The sequence below is a fragment of the Gasterosteus aculeatus genome, chromosome 20 (genome assembly GCF_964276395.1).
Source record: "Gasterosteus aculeatus chromosome 20, fGasAcu3.hap1.1, whole genome shotgun sequence".
In the NCBI taxonomy this organism is placed as follows: Eukaryota; Metazoa; Chordata; class Actinopteri; order Perciformes; family Gasterosteidae; genus Gasterosteus; species Gasterosteus aculeatus.
The window spans coordinates 6710702-6732054 of NC_135707.1; the positions used below are offsets into that span (position 1 = coordinate 6710702).

Here is a 21353-nt window from a genome sequence, read left to right on the forward strand (position 1 = left end):
AATAATTGGGCTTAATAGAAGAGTAACGGGTGACAAGATAATTGCTTGACAGCCAACAGCTGAACTAAGCAGATTGAAGTGAGACTCCTGTTCCCTTATGTTCCAAACAGCAGCGATTTCATAATTTCCCGTCATTTTCTCCAGCGCGTCGGATCCCAACAGGTCGCCCGTGAGAAAGAACTCCCTCCCTCTTTTCCCTCACTCCGCCTCATCCCGCCTGCAAACCCCACAACAACCATAAAACCCGTGTATCTCTCTCACACACACGCACACACACACGCAAACGCACACGGACGCGACAGCAACAGCAGCCTCCGTCGGACCCAGTTGTACCGGGACCCGTCTGCGCGCCTCCCCGCCGAGCGCGTTCCCCCGGGCGGCCTCCGTTCAGTGCGCCGGTCCGGTAAGCAGCGTCCGCGGGACGGACACCAGCGGCTCCGCGATGGGCTCGTCCGCGGCTCTGTTCTGCTGCACCGCGGTGGTCTTGGCGTTGCTGAGTTCGGCCTCCGAACGGGGTTTGTGCTGTTGTTGTGATCCCTTCGTTGTGTTGTTTTTGGTGCATGTGGGAAGTGGGCTCGTGCTGATGAGCCGCATGGCTCCATTTTTGTTCGACCCGAGACGAAGCGCGTGTATTCGGCCCCGCCGGCATTGAGTTTAAAGGAGTTTGCGCTTACTGCCTCGCTGCCGAGGTGCAACGACACTTGGCTGAAATATTTCTATTTGATGGTATTTCTACTTCAGTGCATTTCAAAGGCAACTTGTCTCATTCGTTAGTTACATATGCTTTACACTAACGCTAATGGACAATAAAAAAATGATCCTCATTAAAGTCGTTAAAAGTAATATAGTGTAAGTCATATATTGGTAATACTGTGAGCACATCTGATAATAATTACACATTTTACACAATTTTAAATTGAGTTGTAACCGAGTGTATTAATACACATTACTTAAGTGAAGGAATACTCCGTATGAAAAGTGGGTTAAAAGACTTCTGCCCTTCTCTTTCCTTCTCTTTTTGTGTGTGTACAATTTTCCAGATGAGCACAACTTGGAGCAGCGTGAGGTCACCTTCGACAAAATCATGCAAGGTGCGCGTATTGCCGTGCTAGTGCATTATCTCTGTAAGGAGCAACTAGAACCTGAGATGTTCTGAGGGACATTTAAACCATCTCTTAACAGTTTTAGAAGTTTAAGGAAAATCCTTCTAATTTTAGGCATGAAGTTCAGTTTTATTGTCACAAGGACTACTTCACTTTTTTGGAAAGTCTGCGTGATGTATTCTGTGGCTCTTGAGTGACTTACTAAATCACTACATGTTCCCTAAAGGTTAAGATACGATTGTGGTATGCATGACTAGAAGTAATTCCATCTGTGGTGACTGTAGACTATAATAATAATTGTCATAAAAATCCATGTGTCTTTCAGAGATGGAACAACAACATCCCATGTTGCAGAGAGAAATAACTTTTGCAGAGCTCTTCCCAAACGGTACTGTTCATACCTATTCTCATGTTCCAAGCGACGTGGCCGCAGGTCCACATTACACATTTGTCACATAGTTTTTTTCGTTTCACAGGGTTCCCAGACGATTCCCCGGTGGTGTCCCCACCAGAACGTTTTGAACGCATAAACGACAAAGGTAAGCATCCATTCATCCATTTACCGGGTGTCTTGAAACCTGGAAGAAGTTCGTATCTGTTTTTGTCCTTCTTTGAGTTGTCGAGAACTTTTTATCTTTACAGCTATTTTAAAAGTATAGTATGTAATAACAGTCAGGTTCCTGGGTTTTTTGGGGGTTTTTTACGCCTCAGGTCGTCTAAGGTTTGGGCCCCGTTCTTTTGGTGGTCCTCCCATTCTGGACTACGAAGTTCAGTTCCCACTCGGGCGCCCAACCTCCGACAATCTCCGAGCCATCTGTGTCAACGGAGACCGCCGTCCCAGCTACCCGGAATCTTACTTTCCTGCCTCCGGCTTTGGCCAGCAGAAGCGGAAAGCCAGTGCTGTGAATAAAGCCGAGTCCTGGTTCAGCACATGTTGCCAAGGAAACCAGACGTGGGGGACGGAAGTGACGCTGTGTTGCGCCACTCAGGCGGTGAGTTTCCTTCCTTTGGCCAATTCATCCCTTTTCCATCTAAAATGATGATGTGACATTATGGGAATTCTTGCTCAATCTTTGCTGAAACAATACATTACAATAATACAACAGCTATGAGGTAATATTTAAACTATTTTAACTTCCCCATTCTGTAGAGTTGCAAGACTTGTGTCATATACGCTAAGTCAAACTATATATATGCATGTGTGTGTTTTGCTTGTTTTATATTACCTCAAACATAAAGAGGGCGTGAAACATTCTTCACATCGCTGATGTGATGGTACTTGCCCGTTTGGAACAAAGTTCAAGGCCTTTGTCTCTTTGTATGCGGCCCGGCGTGACATGTCAGAGCAGCCCGGGCTCAACAATCAACATGCAGACTTTCATACGAACCTCCTAATGATTTAAAGCACATCTGTGTCCGTGTGGTTGCTGTGTGCCATCTTCAGTGGGAGCTGTACATCCAATCCTTCTGTGAGGAAGCGTCGTCGATAAAGGACCGTCTCTATCATTGCTGCAAACTGAGCGGCAACGACGAGCTGGCTTGTTTCCAAAATGACGCTCCGAACCCAAACTACGAGGCAACGGAGGAGCTACCGGTTCCACCGCTCCCCTCTACAGGCGTCTTCCCCTTTGACCCTAGCACGTGCCTGAGGTAGTCTATATGCATGGAGGTGTGTCGGATGAGCCCTAGTCTAGTCTATACTATTCATTCTGACACACTTTTTTTTTGTCCATTAAACGTGTCAACGGGCCACACTATTGCACTTGGTGACATTTTTCTTCATCACGACTAGTGTCCTGGATCTGTAAATGTTAATCTGTATAAATGCACATTACACCCTTCTCTGACTAACATTTGCTAATACCTGCTCTGCCCAGCTTTCATTACCAGTTACAGTTAACAGTCACTTCTTCAGTTTGGAACAGGACTGAAATTGCGGGGAAATCAGAAAGTATTGTGTTTTCTACAATTGCCAATTAAATAATGAAATCCGACAACACAACTCAAAACCAATGTAATGATTTAGGGAGGAAGGATTTGACTGACCTTTCTTTTTTGACCTGGGAATTTTTTTTGCGTGAGCAAGCTGCGTCAGTGGAGTGGTCCTTTTTGTAGATGAATATAGGGCAGCATTCTTTCGTACACAGGGCTTGAGGTTCTTCAAATGCAACCTGAGACAAATGTAAGCCCAACTTTATCCCTTTGACCGAATGCCTCATGTTTTACAGGACAGAGATGACTCTGCAGAGTGTCCAAGGACAGACTAGAGCGACGGAGATGAAAGCATCTGCAGCTCCCCAGAAGGTTGACATGAGCTTTCCTCCCGGACGACCCACCTCTGACACAATTGAAGCGCTGTGTCGCAACCACAAACGGCGCCCCCTATATAAGACCAATTGCCCGATGGGTGCTAGACACGAACATCTGGCTCGTCAGGCAAAGACCATTAATCGAATTGAAACGGGATTCAAACATTGCTGCAAAAGGAAGCAGGCTGCGCTTGACTGCGCTGATCAGAAGGTAAGGGAAAACCTACAGACTTACGCATTTAACCCGATTAAGTCGTTTATGTGGCTTTTCCCATGTTTGTCCTTTTGCGTTTCAGTGGCGCGAGGAGCTCGACAAGTACTGTGTGGACAAGGACGGTGGACGTGTGGATTTTCGCTGTTGTTTGAGCGACGTGTCAGATGATCGGTACAACTGTTTCCAAGAGGTTTCTCCCGACCGACATTACAACATGACCTCTGCCCCTGAAGAGCTCTCCCTTCACAAGATCTGTGACATTCCTAAGATACTCAGTAAGAAGTAAGACGTAATATCTACTAATTAAATGTGCAGACAGCACTCATCCCCAGTGTTGTCTGTGTTATCCAAATCGTTGTGGATTTTAACACATGGTCACAATCTGTGCACAAAGTTAGATCATTAGAAACAATGTTGTTTTGCTTCAGGCTCCCTGCTGGGTTTCCTCTTACGAGCTTTGTGAACCAATGCTGCCACCTGTCTGAAGAAAACAAGTCTGCTTGCATTCAGCAGAAGGTGAGACTGCGCAACAATTCAAGTGGACAAATCCGAAGACAAAGTTTGGTGTGAGAAGTTTTTGTCTAACGCCATTACTCATTTGTTTGTCATCTCGTTCTTTCCTTATGAAATCAGCTTGCGAAGGTATCAGAGATGTGTTCATCTAGGAGGACCTCTCACCAAGCTGTCCGTCGCTGTTGCAGCACCTCTTCACCGGAGTCGGTACAATGTTTCTCCAAAATTCTCATGGATGCCATCTCCAAAGCGACTAATGTCTCACGCCAAAAGAAAAGGAAGAGATGCCCTCTTAAACGTTTTTGAACCTTTGCCGCTGACCCTACTGGCACCGGCCAGCTAGCAGCATAGTTGACCTTGCTTCTAACTGCCATGTTATTTGCTTTCTATTATCTGGAATCACATTAAAAGCATTGTTATCACAAGAATACTTATAATGAAAACAGATATTTTTAAATGCTTACTTTGTAAAACAGGCATTTGTCTGTGTAACTTTAGTCATATCTACAACAGTTCTGATAAAAAGCATTCTTAAATGTAGCTGCTGTGTTGTTTCCTGTCTTCTTACAAGCACGCTTATGTTGTTGGTTTCACCAGCACAGGTGTGCCTGGTAGGCTACAATGAGCTGACACATGTAAGGGGACAAAATGTGGACTGACTGGTTCTCTTTCAGGTGGCCAGAGGTCAAAATATCACTTGAATAGATTTCCAAAAATAATCATTCAAACCCAATCATTATTTTTTTCAGTTATATGTACATTTTGTTTGAGATGGCACTCATAACCTTCATTGTCTTTGTGAGATTGCAACTCCACAATAAACAGTTTTTAACGTCTGCCTAGTGACATTAGATGAAAGGTATAAATCATATGTTTTGATCTTTCACGTGAACAGGATACAGTGGACACTCCTTCAATCCATCATAGGACAATGGAATGCAAAGAATGACTAGAAATACAAAGACAAATGCTGTACATAATATTTAACTGAAGCTTAACACAGAATAAACACATTTTAAATTACCTTATTTGGTGAAATGAAGCATACATTATATATTCCAGATATTTTATGTTTAATGTACATTTAAATATAGTGTAAAAAAGAAATTCCAGTTAAACTGAAACCGACGCAGTTTCCCCTTTAGTCCACCGGGGGCGCTGTGGCGCTGCTGCAACACACAAGCACCAGAACGCAACTCTGCGGCGAGTCCGTGATGAGAACAGTCAAATCGTAATGGCGACTGCTGGGACAGCAGACTGTGGATCAACAGCCCCGACAGGTATCTAGTCGATATATCTTCCTCCTCTATTGCCTTGAAGCGAACGTACGAACAAAACGATGTGACGTTTGTTAGCGACGATCTCGTCCCGACTCGCTGTCAGCACATTCTCACGTCCCCGTTAGCCAGTTAGCCAATTAGCATCGAGGCTTTCAGCCTAACAAATGAATAAAGCGACGGTTAGCTTGTTTAGCTACATTGTTGGTGGTCGGCGTCGGTATCGTCACATGCAGCTTTAGTATTTACATCAAATTGTATATTGGGATGAATAACGTGTTTTAAAAGCAGATATTCCCGGACCACGTCGGGCGAGCCAGCAATTCCGTTGTTGTTTGTATGCTAATGAGTTAGCTAGACGCAGGGGGATGAGGATACAACTAATTACCGTTACCTGTCCATTGTTTCACAAACCAACGCTGCAAGTGGCTGCGGTTTGAAACGAGTCTCGGGGAAAACTAGCGTAACCCCGTTAAACCCCTTTCCAGCGTTAAAGGTTCAGGTTTGAGGTGAAGCTGGCAAAATAAATCCAATTTTCCATTTCGTACCTTTTTTTTTTTTTACACCAGCACTGCGTCAGTTCGTTTACTTTCCAAGCTGTCGCGGTCGAAGTGTTTCATTACTATTAAGACATTTAGGTGGATTTCCTACATTCTTTAAACCAATCGCACGGGCTTGTCATCCTTATCCAGATAATAAATAGGCTTAAACCGACATCTCTGTTTGTCTGGGATCTATTTTCAGATGATGTGTGTGTGGGGAGTCGCCCATGAACTGACCCTTCTCAGTTTCTCTCTCACACACACACACACACACACACACACACACACGGGCTGCTCAAGTGCTTTCAGATTTGTCTTCCATTCCAGACAGGACAGATAATGAGAGAGATTGCATCCCGCTAATCCATTAAGTTGTGTGCCAGCTATTGGCTTCCTTGTGAGGAGAGGTGTTGCTGTAACCGCCCAGTCTGAATCAGTGAATTAAAAATAGGGACTTCGCATAGCGGCCCTCACGTGGCTGACATCCGTCAAATACACAGACAGCTGAGTGACGGTAACATAATGTCTTCTCCTGTGTTAGCCTTGTCTGCTCATCGGGGCGAGAACCAGTACATTTATGGAGTCTTGGTAAAGTGATGTTAGGAGGGTGCGCGTGTCCCATATTATTGCCTTGTGTAGGCTGCAGGCTGCAAACGGATGTGGTTGGCAGGGAGTTGTTTGGTATACAGAGAGGAACAGATGGCTTGCCTGTTGTAAGGCTCGTCACCGACCAGCTAAAGTCATTCTTAAGAAATTTGGTTGGGTTGGGTTATTTCTTGCCAGAAGCTGCTGCCGTTTATGTTCATTTTCTGTTTCCACTTTGGCTCTTGAGATGTTTTCTTCAATATGATGAAGTGAGTAATGCGGTTTATGATCATTCTCTTTGTCATTCCCTTTATCCATCAATTAGCGTTTTTTTTTTTCCTTTTGAAATGGCAAAAAAATTAGAGCCAATTAGAAATTCCTCAGAGGCCAAAGAATTGTTTTCGAATGATTCTCTTTGAGTTGATGGATCCCTTCAGCTCTACAGGAACGACATGTTCTCTTACGCGTACCCGGTCAGCAAATGTGGTCAGTGTTGCTTATTGAGCACAGCAGTTCGTTTGGGCTGAACATTTCCTTCTGCACAGATATTAGGACTCAGTTCTGGAGGAGAAAATTTCAGCGAGGTACTCGCATGGGTGTGTGTGTGTCTTTGTAAGTGAGCATAAACTGCATGAGTAGTGATGATATAGTGTGTTGTTCTACATAACGACAGAGTGGAGAATGTGGGAGGAATGATGGTCATTGTTTCCCAGAGGATTGCCGCGTGTCCCCGTTAACAGAGAAGAAATGCATGGCATTCAGAGAGGCTGCCTCATTATCAACACTACCACCTTTCTTGGGCTGAAGTGACCATCTTTGTGCATATTCTGGAACTAATTAACCGGGCGACGCTTGGTTTCCACACACAGGATTGTTACTGAAGGTACATCCTCCCGCAACATCCTTCATGTGTATATTGACCTCTGGTACTGCAGCATTGAAGTACATGTTGCCATTGGTTACAGACTAGAGGTGCCTGCTGAGTGGGCGAGTTTAAACAACAAGTTTATGTAAGGGAAATCCTGTCGAGGTTGTTTTGGGGGTTTTTCAACTGTGTGCCTTTTTTTTCTTTTTTTCTTTTTTTCTTCATTTTTTTACAAAACTACTGTGCGATGTGGGTGTTACGGTGCTTAACCCCAGGAGGACAGAACCGAATGTCTGGGTCACGCATTACTATTTCACTTATCTTAGGTTATCAAACCATTGCATTCCACACACACACACACACACACACACACACACACACACACACACACACACACACAGCAGAAGTCTTTACTTGGTTATGGCATCTTTAATTTGTTTACCTCACCTACGAGACTCTACTGTTACACCGGTCAGTTAAGTTTTCTGATTGGAGCATATGTTGTCTTGCAAAAAGGAGCGTTACACTGTAGCTTTGTGGAGGGAGGTTGTGCCTGAAGACGCTCCTCTTCGGGGACCAGGTGAATCTGGAGCAGCCGGCTCCGGGGAGAAGTAGCTCCAGTTCACACACAGCTGGTGTATTGAGGCCAGCATCAGTCAGTCCTGCAAATAGCCCTGGCTAATTAACCAGCAGACAGTCTTTAACAAATGTTTCCATGTTCATAGTTAGTCAATGCAAACTGACTGCATGGGTTGACAATTAGGCCTGGTTGGGTTTTGTGAGGTTGAGTCCGTTTGAGAGCTTGAGCAGTTCTGTAAGGCTTTTGTGTTTGTTTTTTTCCATTTGTGTTCTGAAGATTCACTGTATTTCACGCATTGCAAATCCTAAACCTGTTTCTATCTCTTAAGGGACCAGTGGCATTCGAAAAATGGGCCCTTCAGAGGTAAGGATGTCAGAAATGTTGGGGAGAGGGACAACAATGAAAAATAAAAGTTAATGTCTTTGGAACTTGTTTAAGTATAGTAGACATAAATGTGTTATTCACACATAGACCGAGCCAGACCATCTGACTCCACAGTCTGTCATCAAGCTGACCCACCTATTTACTGTAAATGTGTTTCAGTTGTTCCGTAAAGTCTATCTCTGTCTTCTGTGTTCACAAACACGCACCATATTTACTTCTTCTTCCTCTCCTCAGATGCCCGGCTCTTCAGGCACAACCCAGAGTATGAAGAAGACCATTGGACACCGGGGGGTCGAGACCACCACAGGAGAAACAACCTATAAAAAGGTTAGAACGGGGTGGGGGTTGATGACACCAGTGTCGGGTGTTAATGGTCTAAAATGAGTGTGGGGATTACATCACTCGGTGACCCACCGATAGTGAAGGAAACAGCTAGAGAGGGGATAGAATAGTGTTTGTTGCAGCGCTTACTGCCTTTTTCCCGTCTGACCCCTCTAGACCACGTCATCGGCCCTTAAAGGTGCCATCCAGCTGGGCATCACTCACACAGTTGGCAGCTTAAGCCAAAAGGCGGAGAGGGATGTTCTCATGCAGGACTTTGTGGTGGTCGAAAGCATCTTCTTCCCCAGGTGAATAACTAAAGCTGTTGTTTTAAAAACGTTCTGGTTTTCTGTTTTTTGATTTCATGTAGTCTAATAAATTCTCTCTCTAATGTGTTTTCAGTGAAGGCAGTAACCTCACTCCGGCTCACCACTACAGTGACTTTCGTTTTAAGACCTACGCTCCTATTGCCTTTCGTTACTTCAGAGAACTCTTCGGGATCCGTCCAGACGACTACCTGGTCAGTAACTCACACGGCCAGATTTACTTTTTAGTTTTCATTAATCACGGTTCCAATCTTTCTTTTGTCCCTTTCTGAGGATGTCACCTAAATTGTGAGCTCCCGGTTTTGCCATCGAATAATACCTGCAATTAGGCGTGTGGATCTTTCCCTTTAGAGACCATCGTGATAGCACGAGTAGTAGTATTCTTTTGACGTGAGGTTCATTTCTAATACCAATACAGCACACTGTAACTCAACGGACAAGGTTGTAATTTAGTCGTGATAACCGTACTTCAATGTGTACAGTGTTTCCCCTACAATTATATGAGGGCGACCTCATGACGGCTTTTTCTGGAGACTAATTATGCCAACAAAGTAAATGAAGCAATCACAAGCCGCTGTCAGATGTCTGTCGTTGTTCATAAGAAGTGGCCTATAGGCAGGACCACTAAAAGCCATTTAGAAAGGAAACTCAACCCTCATTTAATATCCACTGGCTTAGTGAAATTAGAGCTCCGGATATACCAACATATTTGCTGTGTTTCAACCGGATACTAACGCGGACTCCGCTTCTTCTTACAGTATTCTCTGTGCAACGACTCACTGATCGAGTTGTCCAATCCTGGAGCCAGCGGGTCCCTCTTCTACGTCTCCAGCGATGATGAGTTCATCATCAAGACTGTTCAACACAAAGAGGCGGAGTTCCTCCAGAAACTCCTGCCTGGATACTTCATGGTGAGCCTGTGTGATTAGTATGCATGTTCAATATGAGTGAATGTTATTGCATTAACTCTAGTCACTATAAGAGTACTAATCATTTATTTGAAATGAAAGTGTGTCCAATATCTGTTCCCACATTTCTCATCCCTTCCAGAACATAAACCAAAACAAGCGCACCCTGCTGCCCAAGTTCTACGGGCTGTATTGCGTTCAGGCGGGGGGCAAGAACATCCGCATTGTAGTGATGAACAATCTTCTGCCTCGGATCATCCCCATGCACCTCAAATACGACCTCAAGGGCTCCACCTATAAGAGACGAGCTTCCCCTAAAGAGAGAGAAAAGGCCGTTCCCATTCACAAGGACCTGGACTTTATCGAGGACTTGCCTGACGGTCTGCTGCTGGAAGCAGACAACTACAACGCCCTGTGCAAGACCATTCAGAGGGACTGCTTGGTGAGTCATTTACGGCATTTTCATTCCAGCCTCCCGGCCCGCACGGGGTCACAGGATACGTTTGTGCACATTGTTATAAGATGCACAAGTGTAAATTCCTAAATAAGCTTAAATTGTACCCCACCACATTATCATGAAAAAATACAGAAAATGTATAATAGGGTAAATGCACCTATTTACTGCCCATCAACATGCAAAATAAGCCATTAATGAATGATGTGGCAGCCCAGTTTTGAATGAGGTTTTGCTGCAGTTTCTCTATTATTGTACCTGCAGAGCCCTTTTTCAACCCAACTCGCTGCTGCTGTGGTTCGTAAATTTAACTGCTTGTGTGAATGCCCATGGTCACCTCAACTCCATTTATTGTGTTTCTATGCGTTCTGTAGCTGTTGCAGAGTTTCAAGATCATGGATTACAGTCTGCTGATGGGAATCCACAACATGGACCAGGCCAGCCGAGCGCGTGAACGTAGCAGGGGAAACTCCGGAGACAGCGGGGGTTCGGAGGGAGCGGTGACCCCAGATCAGCGAAGGCCACAAGTGCAGAAAAGTCTATACTGTACAGCCATGGAGTCCATTCAGGGGGAGGCTCGAGGGAAGGGAGCTTTGGATTCAGAGGACCAGTGAGTCTTAACGCTCAGCTGAATGGTTACTGGTGTTTGTCTTGTGGTTTACGAGCGTGACTTGACGGATAAATGATCCGCTGTGTTCCCATCCTTTCAGCATGGGGGGTATTCCATCGCGCAATGCTAAAGGGGAGAGGCTGCTGATTTACATCGGCATCATTGACATCCTCCAGTCTTACAGGTTTGTCAGAGCAGCCCAATCGCTTCCATGTTTTAACATTTGTTCTTTGTTGCCAATACAGGCTTCCCACACACATCACCCCTGTTTCTGTAACTTCCACTACTTTGTTTCATCGTGTCTTATTATATAGGTTTATTAAGAAGTTGGAGCACTCCTGGAAGGCCTTGGTCCACGACGGGGTAAGCGGCTACACTTAATGCTCGACCAATCTAAACAAAGTGTTGTTGAACAGAGAAACAGCATGACGTAGAGTACTATACATCTATATATTTTGTATCTGTAATTTCAATAAACAATACAGAACTGGAGTGCCTAATCATCAATTGTTTGACAGGTAAGATGAGTCAAGAAATGAGACAATTTCCCTGTAGGTCCCTGTAGGACAAACTATTGCTTTGAACAACTAAATGGAATAGACCAACCTATCCGGAATTGTTAATAAACAAACTCAGAAATACAGATATTGCTGCTGCGTTTTAATTTGAGTATCCCGTGTCTATGTTCCTCTTTTCCCACTTTAGGACACGGTTTCAGTTCACAGACCCGGCTTCTATGCAGATCGTTTTCAGCAATTCATGTGCAATACTGTGTTCAAAAGAATTCCACGTACGTGTGCATGTCTTATTTTTATTTTTAAATGCAGTTGGATGGAGTATTAACAGCATAGAAATCCCACGTGTGAGAACTTTGCCTGTATCGATCATTGCCACCTTCATGTTCTCCACCCCGTGCAGTGAAACTATCTCCATCTAAGAAGAGTCGTGGCGGAGGTCAGGGAGGTCTCAGGAGGGCCCCCACCCTGGGAGCCCCCACCGCGCTCTCCCAATCAACAGGACAGTCAGCTGCAGACGGGAGACAAGTCCACCACAGCCACTTTAAAAGCACCGATTCAGAAGCAGACAGTGGTGAGAACAGCGGCGTCACGGGCAACGTGACAAGAACACATTCAGCAGCTCTACTGCGGACGTCGTAGCTGCTGGTGTTCACATTCGCTTCCTTAATGCTGCTCCCTCCTCAGGTGTGCAGTTGGGCAGACCGGATCTCGTTCCAAGGACCCCGCCGGTTGGAGAAAACCCTTCTGACTACGAGGCCAACCTGTCCACCTCGTCACTGGGCAGCACCGGGGTCGGCGCCACCTCTCCTCCCATACGGTAAAGCAGCGCCATGGCTTTGCTCCTCCACTTTACTTTCGCGCTGTGTTGATGTTGATTGTCTTTGCTCCGACCTTTTCCCCCCGTAGGTCTGTAGGGGTAGAGGTGCACAAATCGGCAAACACAGACCTCGACCGTCACAGGTACAGAAAGCAATGCCGCCACATCTTGTGAAAAATAAAGTGCTTATGTTAGTTTTGCATCAATTCCCTTTTCTCTGTTCCAGTTTGGATGCAGAAGCTGAGGTTGATAGTTCAGGCAACCTCGCTGGGAACGAAGACGTAATTTCACTCTCGGACATCATCCCCGAAACCAACATTTCTTTTGTGAGTCTAATCGCTGACACACTAGATTCCGATAATGCATATTATTTAAAACCAGGAACAGAATCAGTTTTACATTTCTTACGTATTTTATCTTCACAGTAAAAAGAAAACTCAACGGATGTTTGAAGAAGAGGTGTCTCTGGACGAGGTCGGATGAAGATGAAGAAAGCAAAAGTCACCCATCCAACATGGACCCTCCGTTGCGCCGCTGCTGTTTTCTCACCCAAACAGTATATGCAGGGATTGACGAATGAAGGAAATAGTTATGGGGAAGATCAAGGAGAAGAGGCTATGTGGAAGGCTTTTGTTTTCCCAGCCATCAACACCCCCTGTCAAGCCCCACTGTCCTCATACACACATGGGCGAAAAAAGGCCAATGGCCCTGGATCTCCCGCTCATCTCAAAAAATGTTACCTGACAAAAAGAAACAATAATTAGTTGTATATAGTTAAAAGCCCTTACCCATAGAGACATTGTGTCCGATGGACGACACAGACAGCATTTCAGTGGGAACACTTTAAGAGCACATAGAGGACATCGCCTGGACTGTGTGTTCATGCGGAGCCTTGAGTGGGTTCACGTTTTTGTGATCCGCTACCACACTTCCATTCCCCCCTCGGACCCCCACGTGCAGGGGCGCGCTGAGCTACCAGCAGTCCTGGTTTGAGTCGAGCCCGGCAGCTGTGGACCCTGCAGTCGCATATGCATTTCTTTTTAACGGATGTACAGTATTTGTTTGAGAACGGTGGAGGAACGGATTCAACCCCGCGGATGAGGTCATTTGGTTTTAAGTTATTCTGCTGGCAAAAGATCCAACGGGGATCTTTCCACTGCTGAATGTTCGTCACAATGTTTTCATATATAAAATGTGTCTTAACTTAACAGACCACATTTGTACAACCCTGAAAATCTCCCTCTCTTATGTGACCAAGTATGCTGTATATGTATACGGAGAAGCGCTGCATCGCTGCCCAGGAGATGCTGCTGATGGGCGTCGTGACATCAACTCGTAGAAAATGAATAATGTCCAGGTCATTTGTCTGTCATGTCTGTGCCTTTTTTATTTTTATTTACATGTTTTTCGCTTTCCTAATGTGTGATGTGAAGTGACTGTAAGGTCAGTTTCTGGTGGTTAGTGCTGTGGTTAAACCGAGAAACCTGCCTTATTACTACAGCAGAAGTTGTCAAACTGCTTTTTGTGTGTCTGGACCAACAGTCAGTGCTTAAAATAGTTTTCCGATTTGAGTGCAAAACACTAATACCGCCTGGTTTGAATATGTGAATGCATCAGCTCAGCTAATCCTGTCTCCTCCCCCCACGTGGGACAGTCAGGATGTCGATCCCTTTCATATTCATTTCTGCTGGTTACAGAAGTGACTTCCGCCCACATCCACTTTTGGACCAAGATTAATAGCTATGTGTATAACTATTTGTATTTTTTTAATGTGGTCGATCTCCGCTTTTCCTCTGCTCTTCATAACAACCGTGCTTTGTTTTTTGTTTTTGATGATGTGTTTTCTCAAGGCACAAGGCTGCAGAGCACTTTTAACCCCACCACATATTTCTGATGCAGAAATTTGAATCACTACAATGTGACTGTAGCAACACTTAAGATCTGGACATCATCTCATTCAAGGTATTACTATTTATGTTTTGTAGGCACATCTGGTCTATGCAGCAGAGAGGGAGAGGGGGAAATGTGAGGTTTGAATATAGAAGAAAAGAAAGCAGCTCGTGTTCAGCTGAGGATTTAGGACGGAGTCTTTTGTATCATAAGCAAGTCGAGGCACCAAAGAAAAGCGTCTACAATGTTTCCAGATCCTGTGCAGTTGGCGTGAAAATGAAATCAGACACTCGACCCCCGCATTGACTGACTGACTATGCGGCAATCACACTGGTTTGACCTCTTTTTGGATTGATTCTTGAACTGGAAGTTATTTTTGCAAAACAATTGCTCGTATCTGACAACAACGTATTGTTTCTTTATCAAGAATCCGTTTCCTTTTGGCCCGAGACATTTCAAGATTCAACCCCACATTCCTTTTGTTCACTTCCTACTAGTAGCCCTTTGTGTGATTGGGACAAAGTACTTGAAATGTATTGTTTCTCATACTATGCTGAAGTGTAACGTCTTTGCTTTCAAACAGCTCAATTTCAAGTTTTAATTAGTTGGTCGACAGCCACCAAAGAAAAACAACTCCAGCTAATTTTAAGATCATGTTATGTGACATCTCACTTTTTTCTGTTTTAATTTCTTTAGATGGGTGGTGTAGTTTATTTTGATGGGTGCTGTGGTGTGTAACGGACTGATGCAGACCAGTTGTGGTGCAGTTCTGTACCTCACCATGGCTGAAATAGAAACCTCCTACGGTGCTTAACGGGCGGTGCAGTCAGTGTGGACACTATAATGTAATGCAATGTACACGTACGCAAACAAAACACAAGCGTCGCCACATTTCATTTCTAAGAAGTATATTTATTAATGTGGTGGCTGCGGGGTGGAATGATGACAGTTTGATTCGTTACCTTTGTAGATTGTACGATTACTGTAAGCTGACTGAAGGATGTCTGAAACTTTATAGTGTGTATTTCCTGTGATGGCAGACTATTGACTATTTTACTTTTTTATATTTTAAGGTTCAGAATGTTATATGATGAATATATTTGCGCCACAACGATTCTGGGCTCTTAATCTCCCAAACTTTTTTTACGTGAATGTTTCTGAGCGCTTACGACGACATTGCCCGTTGTCTTATAATGCTTCAATCGCTATATTTCTACTGTGTATAAAATGTGTATATGTACATAGGAGTCACGGAAATGCCTTCTCATGCAATACGTGCTGCCTGTCTCCTGCCATGTTTCAGTTATGTGGTGGTGATGTTTTCATGTTTGGTTTTGAAGGATTAAACATATTTTCTAAATCAGTCTATTTGTCAATGTTTTAGTCACAAAACCCAAACAGCAGGCATAGTTGCATATCAGTGCATGCTTACAAAAATCATCATAAAAGTATATTTTAGTTTTCTCTATACAGTATAATGAGTTTAGCTAATGAGTGATTCCATTTATTGCGCTGTGTTCGATAAGTTCAGGCTCCTCGTCCACCAAAACCTTTGTTCATTCGCTGCGCTGTTGCTAAGTGTACGTCATCCACATAGCTTTTGATATCAAAATGTAGACCTACTCTAAACGTGGGCTTGAGTAATCATACAGATGAATGAATGATTCCCATTCAAACCCAAAGGAGTGGCGCTCTTGGGCCCCGGTTTTTGGTGGGTGTTCCGGTAATTGGCCCAGATTGGATGACTCTTTTCGTGGTCGCCCTGCGGTCGAGTGCTTCCCCTTTCCGATCAACCTTTCTGATGACTTCCTCTGGATTAATCTCATTGAGGACAGTCATCTCTATGTGTGGGAGGAGGCAAATTGAAAAAATAGAAATCACTTCTGGGAACATCTGTTTTGAATCGCTGTGAAAAACTGGGGCAAACGGTTCTCAAAATGAGAATGAAACAATTCTTGTGAAACAACTTGTCACCGGGTCATGGAGCCAAAACTTGTGTCAGAAGTTTCATGTGATCTATGTTGTTCTGCTCGGGGAAGTGAGCTGGTCAACCTGCACAAGTTAAAATGCTAACCAGGGAACTTTCTCAGAGAAGACGAAGCAAGAATAAAGACTACTTTGACTAAGATATTGTGTGATGCATGAACCAAATATGAAAATGAAGGAGAAAAATTGTAGTTGTGAGGAACAGAAAAGCATCGGTAAATGCAAATGTTCTGCAGAAGCTGGAACTTTTAGGTCTGAGATGTTTTGCTATTCCTTTAGTTTGTGACCTTTAGCCTGGATGCCCCACTTTTAAGATTTCTGACCGGCTTCGATTTGTGCGACAGGATGTTAGATCTGCTTTTATCATGGAGAACGGTGGACTAATCTAAAAGCGGGATATTAATCAAGGGGGAACCTTTTGTGGTCTGTATTCTTTCTGTAATTTACGGTATCACTCACATGTGCTCACCTGTGCTATCAATTTGTACACATATGCATGCGCGTGTCTTTTGTTATCTATTATTCTCATTGATATAATTTGTTGTAGGCACAGCTCAGTAGAAACCCTTTTTACAATTTTGCGTATTGCCTCTGACAGAGCATGCCACTGATTCCTTGAGCCCCTTCTGGAAGGAGGCTGCGGTAAATCAGGACGAAGACCTCTCGCCACAGAAACACTTTTTGCTATGGAACCATGGAAACATATGGACATACGTGTTTTAATCTACTTTTCTGTTTATATTGTTTTAACTTTTGCTTGTATATTTTTATCGTATTTTACTTTACTATTTTATTCTTATATTGCACCAATTCATCAAATCAAATTCCTCATAGACAAAGAAAAATAGCGGATAATGTTTATATAGACTAGTCGTTATAATTGTGCATTAATTAAACTTGAGGAGCTTATTTTATCTGACTTTTTTCAATGGTTAATCATCGTAACATTTGATCAGAACGTTGTACGGTCATTGTATGATGAGAAAACTCCATTACCCATAAGCCCCACGATGACGTTGTAAACCACGGACGTCAAGATGGGGCTTGAAAGTACTATGGTCTGGTAAGGAATGAGAAATATGTTTAAAGATGAATATGGCGATGGGCAACTTTATTCAAAATAAGCTGCCGTTTGATAAACAAAGTATGCATCTCAGCGGAAATGTTTGTTCATATTTATGTTGTTTCGTCTGGTAGTAAAGATGCTGAAGCTATTCACTGAGTCACTCCATTAGCTAGCTAACGTTAGCCAGTAGGAGCCTCCAGCGCACCGCTAACAAAGGGATTTTAGTCACGTCATGGACATTTAATAAGTTGTATGATCACTAACTCTGGCCAAAGTGATGTTGCTCTTTTACGTTTCAAAAACGTGGATGTTAAGTCAATAGTTCCGCTCAAGTTGAGGTGATATGTCTCTTGTTTGAGACGTTAGCGTCAGCTAGCAAACAAAAGTCATCTATCACAATTTGAATTTTGGATCCATTAGGAGGGAGAAAACAACATTAATTACCTTCTGTTGGTTAAACAATTGTTTTTCTGAAGAATCAGTAGTGCAGTACTCTTGCATTGGTTTCCACCAACGTTACATTATATAAAATCAGGTTATTGTGTTAGCTGGATATAACCAATTAGCTGTCATTAACGATTTTATATAACGTTATTTTATTTTGTATTAAATTTCAGAAAAAATTATGAATGCCTTTTGCACCTTCTCAAAGAAGTGTATTTATATTATATATATATATATATGTATATTTAATTATATTAGGAATTGATTCCTCTAAGAGGTTCCGATTTGCTAAACCTATATTTGTCCAATCATTGTAATTTGCATTGTCTACACTCTCTAAACACTGCTTTTGATTTTTTCTTAGTGTGGACAATAGTGAGTACATGCGCAATGGAGACTTTCTGCCCACCAGGCTGCAGGCTCAGCAGGACGCAGTTAACATTGTTTGCCATTCCAAGACCCGGACCAACCCTGAGAACAACGTGGGCCTCATCACCATGGCAAAGTAAGTGACCATGTATTTGGATGAGAGTACTGACATCTGAAGCGCTTTCGGATAATAACACGCGTGTTGTTACGCTTTGCAGCAACTGTGAGGTTCTGACCACGCTCACTCCGGACACCGGCAGGATACTATCCAAGCTTCACCTTGTGCAGCCCCGTGGGAATATCAGCTTCTGCACCGGCATCAGGGTTGCACATGTGAGTTTGTGACTTTCATAACACAGTGAGTCTTATCCCGCTCGTCCTGCAGGGAAACCAGAATTATAAATTGAGTGAAATTTAGGAACAACACGACATATAGTCAGGGCCGTAAGCATCTATACAATTCACTCACAACGTTTTCTCTTTACGCAAATTATTTAAACTGAAGCATTCAGTGTTACGTTGAAGTGTAGACTTTCAGGTTTTTCTGATTGAGCGAAACCCTCCCCCTCTGTCTTAACACTGTCACTATTTGCCCCCCCCCCCTCGTCCTTCACTAGTTCCACCTTTCTGCTATGTTGATGATAGCGCCCCCCCCCCCTTCTGTCTCACAGTGCCCACACACACACACACACACACACACACACACACACACACGAGACCTTTTCCCCACTGCCAGTGTCCCTACACTATCTCTTCCTGGGCCTTTGCAATCCGTAGTATGGCAAAGACTCTATATCTCTTGTTCTGTCTGGCCTAACTGTTTCTCTCTGTAGTTGGCACTGAAGCACAGACAGGGCAAAAACCACAAGATGCGCATCATTGCATTTGTTGGCAGCCCAGTGGAGGACAACGAAAAAGAAGTGAGCTACATTCTGGCATAAGTCAATGTGTTTAAATGTTATTTGTGTTTATGTTTTTAATGTATTGTTAACCAGGGAGTATAGTCACTATATTCTTACCAAGTGAACTTTAAACACTGCTAACTTTTTAAACAAACAGATTTTGTATAACAGACAGAAGATCTGTCACTGAATTATTCTTGTTTTCTTTTAGCTGGTGAAAATGGCGAAACGTTTAAAGAAGGAAAAAGTCAACGTGGATGTCATTAACTTTGGGGAGGAGGTATTTTTCGATCAGTGCTTGACACACTCTTCTCAACTCCATGAACCTGTCATCTGATCCATTTGCTCACCTTCGCTCCTCGTGACCACTGCAGGAGATGAACACGGAGAAGCTGACGACCTTCATCAATACGCTGAATGGCAAAGAGGGAGCAGGCTCCCACCTGGTCACTGTTCCTCCGGGCCCCAGTCTGGCCGATGCCCTGCTGTCCTCACCCATCCTGGCTGGAGAGGGAGGAGCCGTGTTGGGCCTGGGTGCCGGGGACTTTGAGTTCGGGGTGGACCCCAGTGCAGACCCAGAGCTGGCCTTGGTAAGAGAGCAGGCAGAACTGGATTCAAAGGGTCACTGTGGTGTGTTTGGTTTGTGTAGTTTATTCAACTCGCAGCGTATCTTGCTTTTTGACAATGAAATCTTTTGTATATTCCATCAATGTTGTTGTTTTTCCACCACTATCTTATAGACCACATTTCTCACATCTGTGTGGGGCATTATGCTACTTGTTGATTGCTTCCTCTTATCTCTAGGCCCTGAGAGTGTCCATGGAGGAGCAGAGACAACGACAGGAGGATGAAGCTCGCAGAGCCTCTGTCGTATCGGCTGCTGATGCCGGTATCCCCTCTCCTGCTGCAGATGGTGTGAACAATGTCCAGCGACTCGATTTGACATCATAGATGCTAGTCCCTTCAGCGGATGATGAATTTTGATGTGATCTTTCTGTTGCAGAATCTGATGATGCCCTGTTGAAGATGTCTGTTCCAAACACAGTGTCGTCCACACCTTCTCTACCAGACTTCAGCCGCATGACCGAGGATGAACAGATCGCCTACGCTTTGCAGATGTCCATGCAAGCAGAAGGCGCAGGTCAAAAACGAAAAAAAAACTTTTCAGAATTTCACTCTTTCAGTCAAAAAATGAATAACCTCAAATACAAGGTTGAATTCAGTAGGCATCGTATCAACAGTATAAAATCAGGTTCATGGCACGTTGTAGTGGATGCACAATTGTGCATCCATGTTTCCTACTCAAAACCACATTTCTGTTCCATTTATCTTGCAGAGTTGGGAGCTGAGGACATGGACACAGGAGACATGGACACGGACTCTAGCAAAGCTAAGGTGAGCTCAAGCCTTTCTTATATCCCATTTGTGTCTTCCAGCAGATCGCAATGTGCGTGGTAAACGCATAACATGTCATCGTCTCCTCCAGGATGAAGAGGATTACGATGTTATGCAGGATCCAGAGTTTCTTCAGAGCGTCCTGGAAAACCTTCCTGGAGTCGACCCCAACAACGAGGCCATCCGTAACGCCATGGGCTCTCTGGCCTCCCAGACGGGCTCTAAATCTGATAACAAGAAGGATGAGGAGAAAAAGAAATGAATACCAAAAGAAGAACTTTGTATATGATAATTAAAAAAAACTAGACCATTGCAGCGCATGTTATTTACAGTAACATTACCCTCCTCTATACAGGCACTTGTTTTCCTTTTTTTTCTTCATGTATGTTGAGGATATTTCAACTGTAAACATGTTTTTTATTTTTTTCAACTTTGGGTGTATTCGAATGTTATTTTTGTGTCGAGAAGGCAAAATACTTACTTTTGAGTCATTTGTAATATAACTATTCTGAGATAGGAAGGGTTAACAGATTAAATAATGCAAGGTGGCACTTTTATTTACAATTTAATGTTCACTCCTTTTCAATCAATTAAATGTATTAAATTATGTTGCATTGATATTTATAAATAAATGTTTGTAGCTATCAATGTAATCATGTGTATTATTAGCAACTTGTATAATTATTATGACTGGGAGTTCTTGTAGGAGAAACCTGCATCATATATACAAGCCAAGTAGAGGAGAGACCTAATAAGACCTTTGATTTTTAATGCTCATCTGTTTTCAACATCATCATTCTAGTATCATCACTGTGACTTTAAAAGGCAGATGACACCGTTGGTTGGGTTTTTATCTAGTTACTTTTCTTGCTAAATGATTTAATTTGAAATGCTTTTGTAGAATGAGATTATATAATTTTACTAATCTTTCATAATATTGCGTTATACAAGGTTATATATTTATGGATCCATAGT

At 43.5% G+C, this 21353-nt stretch overlaps 3 protein-coding genes across 9 annotated transcripts; all 3 read left to right on the forward strand.

The window, feature by feature from the left end:
• Positions 1-52: 52 nt before the first annotated feature.
• ecm1b (extracellular matrix protein 1b) lies at positions 53-4975 on the forward strand. 4 transcript variants are annotated; one of them, XM_040165661.2, is made up of 10 exons: positions 53-515; positions 1041-1091; positions 1429-1491; positions 1580-1642; positions 1815-2095; positions 2548-2753; positions 3332-3623; positions 3709-3908; positions 4055-4142; positions 4260-4975. In XM_040165661.2, the coding sequence occupies exons 1-10, from the start codon at positions 443-445 to the stop codon at positions 4443-4445; spliced, it is 1503 nt and encodes a 500-aa protein (XP_040021595.2). In that variant the 5' UTR covers positions 53-442; the 3' UTR covers positions 4446-4975. The 4 variants fall into 4 exon arrangements, 2 of the variants coding, with proteins under 2 accessions (XP_040021595.2, XP_040021596.2); XR_013453658.1 differs by having other exon boundaries at positions 67-515; positions 3709-3901; XR_013453659.1 differs by lacking the exon at positions 1041-1091 and having other exon boundaries at positions 204-515; positions 3709-3901.
• Positions 4976-5289: 314 nt separating this feature from the next.
• Positions 5290-15576, forward strand: pip5k1ab (phosphatidylinositol-4-phosphate 5-kinase, type I, alpha, b). 4 transcript variants are annotated; one of them, XM_078094785.1, is made up of 17 exons: positions 5335-5419; positions 7089-7127; positions 8317-8351; positions 8607-8699; positions 8871-9001; positions 9096-9213; positions 9778-9930; positions 10070-10369; positions 10756-10991; positions 11092-11175; positions 11306-11354; positions 11697-11781; positions 11910-12080; positions 12194-12326; positions 12416-12469; positions 12553-12652; positions 12752-15576. In XM_078094785.1, exons 1-17 carry the CDS (start codon positions 5374-5376, stop codon positions 12752-12754), a joined length of 1830 nt encoding a protein of 609 aa, XP_077950911.1. In that variant the 5' UTR covers positions 5335-5373; the 3' UTR covers positions 12755-15576. The 4 variants fall into 4 exon arrangements, with proteins under 4 accessions (XP_077950912.1, XP_077950911.1, XP_077950913.1 ...); XM_078094787.1 differs by lacking the exon at positions 5335-5419 and adding an exon at positions 6716-6812; XM_078094786.1 differs by lacking the exon at positions 7089-7127 and having other exon boundaries at positions 5290-5419.
• A 1609-nt stretch (positions 15577-17185) lies between these two features.
• On the forward strand, positions 17186-21031 carry LOC120810789 (26S proteasome non-ATPase regulatory subunit 4). The gene is made up of 10 exons (XM_040165663.2): positions 17186-17265; positions 18077-18217; positions 18300-18414; positions 18915-19001; positions 19195-19263; positions 19358-19573; positions 19788-19896; positions 19987-20124; positions 20320-20378; positions 20470-21031. Exons 1-10 carry the CDS (start codon positions 17240-17242, stop codon positions 20638-20640), a joined length of 1131 nt encoding a protein of 376 aa, XP_040021597.1. The 5' UTR covers positions 17186-17239; the 3' UTR covers positions 20641-21031.
• Positions 21032-21353: the final 322 nt, after the last annotated feature.

Bases quoted from the DNA above. Each gene is read 5' to 3' on its own strand.
- ecm1b (XM_040165661.2), top strand. From the start codon at position 443: ATGGGCTCGTCCGCGGCTCTGTTCTGCTGCACCGCGGTGGTCTTGGCG. The intron at 1,643-1,814 runs GTAAGCATCCAT...TTTACGCCTCAG, and splicing joins TGAACGCATAAACGACAAAG to GTCGTCTAAGGTTTGGGCCC. The intron at 3,909-4,054 runs GTAAGACGTAAT...GTTTTGCTTCAG, and splicing joins CCTAAGATACTCAGTAAGAA to GCTCCCTGCTGGGTTTCCTC.
- pip5k1ab (XM_078094785.1), top strand. From the start codon at position 5,374: ATGGCGACTGCTGGGACAGCAGACTGTGGATCAACAGCCCCGACAG. The intron at 9,002-9,095 runs GTGAATAACTAA...ATGTGTTTTCAG, and splicing joins GAAAGCATCTTCTTCCCCAG to TGAAGGCAGTAACCTCACTC. The intron at 11,355-11,696 runs GTAAGCGGCTAC...TTCCCACTTTAG, and splicing joins AGGCCTTGGTCCACGACGGG to GACACGGTTTCAGTTCACAG.
- LOC120810789 (XM_040165663.2), top strand. From the start codon at position 17,240: ATGGGGCTTGAAAGTACTATGGTCTG. The intron at 18,415-18,914 runs GTGAGTTTGTGA...TTCTCTCTGTAG, and splicing joins CCGGCATCAGGGTTGCACAT to TTGGCACTGAAGCACAGACA. The intron at 19,002-19,194 runs GTGAGCTACATT...GTTTTCTTTTAG, and splicing joins TGGAGGACAACGAAAAAGAA to CTGGTGAAAATGGCGAAACG.